At 40.6% G+C, this 7,422-nt stretch overlaps 1 protein-coding gene across 5 annotated transcripts in view; it reads right to left on the reverse strand.

Annotated features, from left to right (window-relative positions):
• The window catches only part of SYNE1 (spectrin repeat containing nuclear envelope protein 1), a 451,837-nt gene that overhangs the window by 22,571 nt on the left and 421,844 nt on the right, over positions 1–7,422 (reverse strand). For all 5 annotated transcript variants that reach the window (XM_024748028.1, XM_024748025.1, XM_024748026.1 and 2 more), the window contains 4 exons: positions 4,653–4,835; positions 4,247–4,384; positions 2,056–2,247; positions 755–1,088 (listed from right to left, as the gene is read on the reverse strand). In XM_024748028.1, coding sequence (XP_024603796.1) covers positions 755–1,088; positions 2,056–2,247; positions 4,247–4,384; positions 4,653–4,835 — 847 coding nt within the window. The remainder of the gene's footprint in view (positions 1–754; positions 1,089–2,055; positions 2,248–4,246; positions 4,385–4,652; positions 4,836–7,422) is intronic.

The following is a 7,422-nucleotide window of genomic DNA, read 5'->3' on the forward strand; positions in this document are numbered from 1 at the left end:
TAACAAAAAAAAAAAGAAAAAAAAAGAAAATATGCATTTGATCACATTGCCTCCCTCCTTAGAGCCCTGTTGTGGCTCTCCATGGCCTTCATGATAAAAACCAAACTCCTTTCCATGATGAACAGATTGCTTTATGACCAGGTCCTGGTTTGCCTTTCCACCTCCTCTTTGTTCATTCCATGCCTCCCAGTCTACAGGCTTGTCATTCTGGACAAACTCCAGGTGACCAAAAGCGCTGAGGCTAATCATAAACCCAAGATGGGCACGCTTTCCTTTCTTGCTCTGAACATTGCTGTGTCCTCCTGACCAACTCCTATTCATCCTTCAGGTCTCAGCTCAAGTCTCTTCCCTAAAGCCTCTCCCCAAAGCGCCAGCTTAGTCATCCCCGGGCTGTGCTTCTACGCCACCACGTGTACGTTGCTATCCTAGTGCCAAACATTTCACACAGCCGTTTCTTACTTGTCTGTGTTCCACACTAGAGTGTGAGCTCTTTGAGAAGAAAAGGAACTGTGTATTGCCAGTACTTATAAAGTGCCTGTCGTGTAGTAAGAACATAAGTATATGTGGGATAAATCAGTGGCCACAACGCCAATTTTATGTTTGCGAATCATGTTAATATCCAATTATTCATTTGTGTATAAGTTCCCCTAACGGGAGAAGGCAGATGATTCTGCTCGGCACATGGATTTCCAGTACAGTATCCACTCCTTTTTATTTTCTTTCAAGCTAGCATATAGGAGGAGCTCTTTCTTACCTGACAGACCAACAGCTCCCCTGAGGTAGAAATCTTTATTTTCCTGACCCTCTTCATCCTCAGAGGGCAGAGTTCTGGACACAGCAGACTCCAGGTCACGACTGAGGTCATAGTCATGGTCCCACTCCAGAGGGATGGAGTCCACACTGGCGGGGGTGTCTCGCCCGGACCTCTCGCCCTGGAGGGGCTGGGCGAGTGAGAGGGAGGGGTTGGAGGCGGGCTGGGGGGAGAGCGCGCTGTCCGCGGAGGTGTCGCGCCAGTGGAGGTCCGACAGAGCTGCAGCCTCCTCCAGCTCCAGCTCCCGGTCAGAGAGGTCGTGCTCGTCATCTGGGAGCTAGAAACGCAGTCAAGCCAGCCCTGTTACCGCAGCGCTCAGCTGACCCCCTTCCCACTCTGTGCTCTGCCTTTCACCAAATCTCAGCGCTCAAGCTTATCGGGACCACATTCCTACCTTGCTGGGGGTAATTTTAAACTTCGTATCATCAAATAAATAAGTATCTTCTGATAACTTTTTAAAATGTCTTATACATGAATCTAGTAAATTCTCAGTTTTATCATGGAAAAATGGAAACATTTTTAGTTATTATTTTTAGTTAATACATGACAAAACATATTTTAGTTATTTTAGTTATTAGTTATTATTATATTAAGACCTACTTCAAAGATTTGATATAAGATTAAATAAAATGTAAATAAAGGCAACCTAGTACCTAATCTGCAACACAGTAAGTACAGAATGGCACATATCAGGAACAAAAGGGAATTACTAATAAAACCTTAGCTGGTCCTTTTATACCTTATAGTCCAGATACAAAATATATTTTATCACAGAAAATTCCAAATATTCTAATAATAGCATCTTGACCATGAGATGTGATTATGGTAGCAATTAGGGAAATGGAAGAGAAAAAAGAAATTCAACTAAACAACCTCATCAATTGAGCCACTGTTTACATTGCTCACTTTCATTCCCTTGTTTCTTCTAGAAGCTTCTTTATCTTCCATGGAAGATGTGTACCAAGTACACTTCTAAGCTCTTTGTATGTATATATGTTAACTCATCATGCCCAAAGCAATCCTTTCTACAAGGTAGGTACTGTTAGTAAACCAGCTTTACAACTGAGGAAACCAAGGCAAGTGACGTGAAGTAACTTGCCCAAGGTGACGCAGCCAGAGCTGGGGCTGGAACCCAGGCACTCTGACTCCAGAGTCCAGGCTCTTGCCCACTCAACGACGTTACCTAAGTCCACATTATTAATTCTCTTTAGATTTCATGATAATGAAAAAACAATGTCACATACAGGCAGGCGAATCAGTTTCTTATGGTATCTTTCCACGCGCCCGAAGACCTCCTGACAGTAACGTCGGAGTTCATCCAACTCTTCTTCAATGAACGTGGCATCCAGGGGTTCACTCTTTTCTATCAGCTGTTCTCCTTGGGCAATTATCTGCTCAATCTTATTGTGGTTCAATGAGATTTCCTGCTGGAAGGCCTAGGGAGCACATATTGCACGTCATTTTTTATTGCTCAGTTGGACATGAAGTAATTCTAAAATACATATTTAGAAAAACCATGTAGGGGATATTAAATTTACCATAGACAATGACAAGCCAAGAGGCTATGGCTTTCTAAAGTAAAACATAAAAATTTTAAATCAGAACGGGAGGCAGAAATGGCATTGTTAGCCTTCCATGACCAGAGAGGTGCCTTTCGCTAATAAAATGTACCACCACAGACGGTGTGGGTAAGAGAATCATAGGAACAAACATTCAAGCCCATCATAAAGTTGAGAGCACTGGGGGCCCCTGATGAAAAGCAATGGTAACAGTGCCACTGAAATAAATTCAGCATTTTGAAGAATTATATTGGATATTTTAATTTTAGATTTCCTGACACGTCAAACGTGACGAAGGAAAGCCATCCAAATGACACTGTCACAAATTCTTCTCAGATGATTTTTTTAAATTGTTTCAGGACATAAGTAGGCATGATTATAATTATTTGAAAAAAAGGTAATTCTGGAGGATTATTTAGACTCATTCTATATGATTCAAAACAGTTCAGCTACAGGGGACAAGTTTCAGGGGATAAATTTTAATTCAACACAAGAATAAACTCTGGAGAAACTTCCCTGGTGGCGTGGTGGTTAAGACTCCGTGCTCCCAAAGCAGGGGGCCCGGGTTCGATCCCTGGTCAGGAAACTAGATCCCACAAGCGTGCGGCAACTAAGGGTTCGCATGACAAAACTAAGGAGCTGACGAGCCGCAACCAAGGAGCCCACCTGTCATAACTAAGGTCCTACGCAACCCCCCCCCCAAAAAAAATGAATAAACTCTGGAATAGTTGAAATTGTACAACAATAAAAAGACTGCCAGGGGAGAAGGAGGGTGTTAATAAGTGCCGTGACCCTGTCAGAGTCCAAAGAGAAAAGATCCAACTACCACTTGGTAGAAAACGAAGCTTTTAAATATTGATTTACCTGTGAAATGACTTGCAAGAATTGAGGTGAAGGGAGGGATGGAGAGAGAGAGGCTGGGCAGAATGCCAGGGCTATTTTATGATTTTTTTAATCCTGAGAATCACTGATTAAAAGTAACTTCCTTGTTTTATTATAACAACCTTAAAGTTATGGGCATCATGACTATTCTTTAAAAAAAAAAAACTACCTTATCTTAGGAGGAAAATTTCACAAGCTGCACTGCATATTATTCAAGATGTTAAACACTCTTCCTTTCAGGGAATCCTTACATCTAATATATATCCCTCCCCATTTAAAATGTTTAACTAGCCACTGTGTTTGAGTTATATACTGAAACACACCAAACATGCTTAAAAACTAACTTGGCACCTAAGAATGTAGACTATGTGGAATGAAATCCCAACACGAGAAAGTTGAACTGCTCTGGATCATGTCAGTCAAACAATTTGAAGGTGCTAGAAACAAATCAGAAAAAACAACAAGAACTAAAAACAACAATCCTGGTGATCAAGTTAATAATTAAAGTGTATATGTTAACGGGAGTTGTATCTCTGGGTAATGCTCTTCATTTCATTTTTAATACCTTTCTTATTTTCTGAATTTGTTTTCAAACAAGAAGAACTAATTTTCTGGGCTTCCCTGGTGGCGCAGTGGTTGGGAGTTCACCTGCCAATGCAGGAGACATGGGTTCAAGCCCTGGTCTGGGAAGATCACAGAGTGGCTAAGCCCATGCACCACAACTACTGAACCCACGTGCCACAACTACTGAAGCCCGCGTGCCTAGAGCCCGTGCAGTGCAATGAAGAGTAGCCCCCACTTGCCGCAACTACAGAAAACCCACTCGCAGCAACAAAGATCCGATGCAGCCCAAAATAAAAAAATATAAATAAATAAATTTATAAAACAAAAAAAGAACAGTTCTTTAGTATGTTCTTCACAAAAGTATCTTAAAAATCCTTTCCTCTTCAGACTCTTAGCACTGATAATTTGAAAAAAACCCCTAATTTATCACCTTGAGTTGCTTTATTTTAGCTTCAACATCACACTCGGAAAAATGCTCAATGTTAGTGAGCTGCAAATCCATCTCTGTCAGCCACACCAGGATGCTGTCCCGTGCAGTCTCAAACTCCTCCCGCTGGCCAATGAAATGCTGGATGTGAAAAGAAAAGAATAAAAGTGAAAAGCCCACAAACACGTGCTGAGATGGAACCGCCAATTCCAACATTCTCCTGGAAAGTCATTCTCTCAACGAGCTACCAGAACCCTGCAATTTTTTGCCATATAAATTCATGCTAGATACCTCAATCTCTTGCCATCCCAGTCTTACAAAGTCACTGAGACTATGTCCTAATATTGTGTACAAACGGCCCAATCCTGTCCTCCGGGCCTCTAGGCTACAGAGGAGGCGTAGTATAGACCTTGAGTCTGCGCAAGATGGAGGTGACGCGCTTCTGCAGGTTGTCCCATCTCTGGTTGCCTTCGTGGATCATATGTTTCAGGCTGCACGCCGAGTCGGTGCGGTTCTCTCTGGCCAGGCGGCGGTACTGCTTGTTGATCAGTTCCAGCTGGGTCAGGGTCTCATGGACCTGTCGCTGGAAACCCTAAGACCACAAAGAGGCACATCAGACAGGGAGATCAGCGGAGGGCTCTCAGCAAGGGTGTCTGGGCTTCACATTGTGATGTCAGGCAGAACAGGAAGTCAACTCTTCCCCCAAAATGGGAAAAGACAATTTCTAACCAGCATATACTTCCACTTGTTAAAGTAAAGTAATGTAATCGGTGTGGCTTAAGGAAAGGGAGTTGATCAAACAAAAATATGAAAGAAAATGGCAAACAGTAGTAAATATATGTATATACACAAATATATATATACAATATAAATATATAATATATGCACATACATAGAGAACATACACGCATACATATGACATATACATATATATAGAATACACACATACACATATAACATGTACACATATATAATATATACATCAGAACATACACATACACATATATAATATAGTTTTTAAAATAATTAACAGCCTGAAAAAACTTTCCCATAAAGCAAACTGATTACATAAATATGTATGTATGCTGAAATGTGAGTTTAAAATGTTCAAAATTTCTGATGTCCACACTGAGAAAAGATATCATAGAACTGTCTCTTTAATTTGTAAAATATGTTCTTTCCTAAGAAATCCAGAAATTGCCTCAATTCTGGCATCCGTTAAAAAAAATAAAACTACCTTTTGCTGAAGGTCTTCTAAATGCAAGCTATTATTAACTTTTAAGAAAGACAGCTTAGTAAAAAAAGTGTGGAACATGCTCTATTTCTTTTTTGTTGCCCTCCTGAATGACTCAGTTTTCATAAAACGTTTTAGAGCTGATGTGACACCTTACATAGTAGTAGCTATTTACTTCGGAGGTTACCCCAAGCACAGCTTAGAGTTTCCACAGGTAAAATACTCTCTCTTCTTTTTCTCTGTAATGTAGCATAAGCCTAGCATAAGAATCATTTGGTTTTATTTCAAACTTATGTGTATGATTTATGACTGATTTTCATCCTGGCACTGGACAGAAAATTGTATAACTGATTGGACTGTACTCAAATCCCCAAGTTTTGCTTCCTTTGGCTTGTCACACTATTTACATGCCACCACACTTCTGCCTCTGAAATGGTTTTTCTTCTGAGAGTTGCTTTAAGAACCTTTATCCAAGTAAATCCAACCTTGTATTCTACAAACTTTAAATTATTTCCCCAGAAAAGGAAGTGGTGAGGAAAGTTCAGCTTTTGCCATTACTGGAAGTCACAGAATATGTTTTCTCACTGGCGTGAACGCGGGCACCATGGTTGGGTACCCCAGCACACCCAGATCTGTCCCCAATATTTGTGCAATTGAACAGGCAAAGATCACCGTAAACAAAATTTTGTTTTTGTAATTTATTTCTGTCTCTTAAGAAAATTAACTACAAAGATAAGTGATAAAACCATTCATTTTAACTAGCTATATAACTATATAGCATTATAAGCTTAACTACATGGCTGACCTTTGCTATAAAATCTGAGGGTCTAAAATAGCATCAACAAGGATCTTACTTAATCTGCTTTGTAGTGTAAGACAACTATAGAAGGTTTAACCTTTATGAAGCTGCGTGTAATAAGATGCAGTACAAGAATATTTCCACTAGCATTGGTTCACACTGGGATGATCTGAAATCTACTGCAGAATTTACTGTGGCTTTTTACTAGAACTTTTCTAAGGGAAAACCTTTTACATAGGATTTTTTTCCCCCTGGAATTTAGTGGTATAGTTACATATAAGTGCATATTCAGACATCAGAATAACTTATTTATTTCACATAGTATTTGAACACTTTTATAGATTCATGACTTGCCCATCTACGATTCGTAGATTTTAAACTCCACAAGAACAAAAACTAAACTTCACGTTTAGTTCATAACAGGCCTCAAAAAATGTCTGGTTAACTGGCATCACAAGGTAAAAATAAATCCAGCTGAATTTGCTTGGATTTTTTTAGTCTTAGTTTAAAATATCTCAGGGAGCTTGGGGCAGACTTAGCAACCAAGAATGATTTTTGTAAGATCCATGCATCAGAACTGCTCTCTGTCAGCGTATCTGAGAACACAACTGCCGATCGGTGGGCACTGATGGGAAAAGAAACTTCAAATCAAAAAATGGTCAGCTTAAGGCTACGTCAGGTCCTCTGTGAAAATGAGAGGCTGAGAAGTTGGGATTTCATCCTGTCACAGTGACAGAGCAAGCCTCGAGACTGCGCAGAACGGCACGGAACTAGGATCTGTTACTGAATGATTCCTTTGTTTACGAATACAACTATACTGCTGCCATTTTTGTCTCTATAAAATTGAAAAATCTTGGTGACTCAAGAATGGCGCTGCTCTTCATTTATAATTAGAGATGGTTTATGATTTAAAATATTTGATCAATTCTGGAGCCAATTCTATTTGATCAATGATTAAAAAATACATATACGGGCTTCCCTGGTGGCACAGTGGTTGAGAGTCCACCTGCCGATGCAGGGGACACGGGTTCGTGCCCCGGTCCGGGAAGATCCCACATGCCGTGGAGCGGCTGGGCCCGTGAGCCATGGCCGCTGAGCCTGTGCGTCCAGAGCCTGTGCTCCGCAGCGCGAGAGGCCACAGCAGTG

The sequence above is a fragment of the Neophocaena asiaeorientalis genome, unplaced genomic scaffold (genome assembly GCF_003031525.2).
Source record: "Neophocaena asiaeorientalis asiaeorientalis breed wild unplaced genomic scaffold, Neophocaena_asiaeorientalis_V1.1 scaffold123, whole genome shotgun sequence".
In the NCBI taxonomy this organism is placed as follows: domain Eukaryota; kingdom Metazoa; phylum Chordata; class Mammalia; order Artiodactyla; family Phocoenidae; genus Neophocaena; species Neophocaena asiaeorientalis.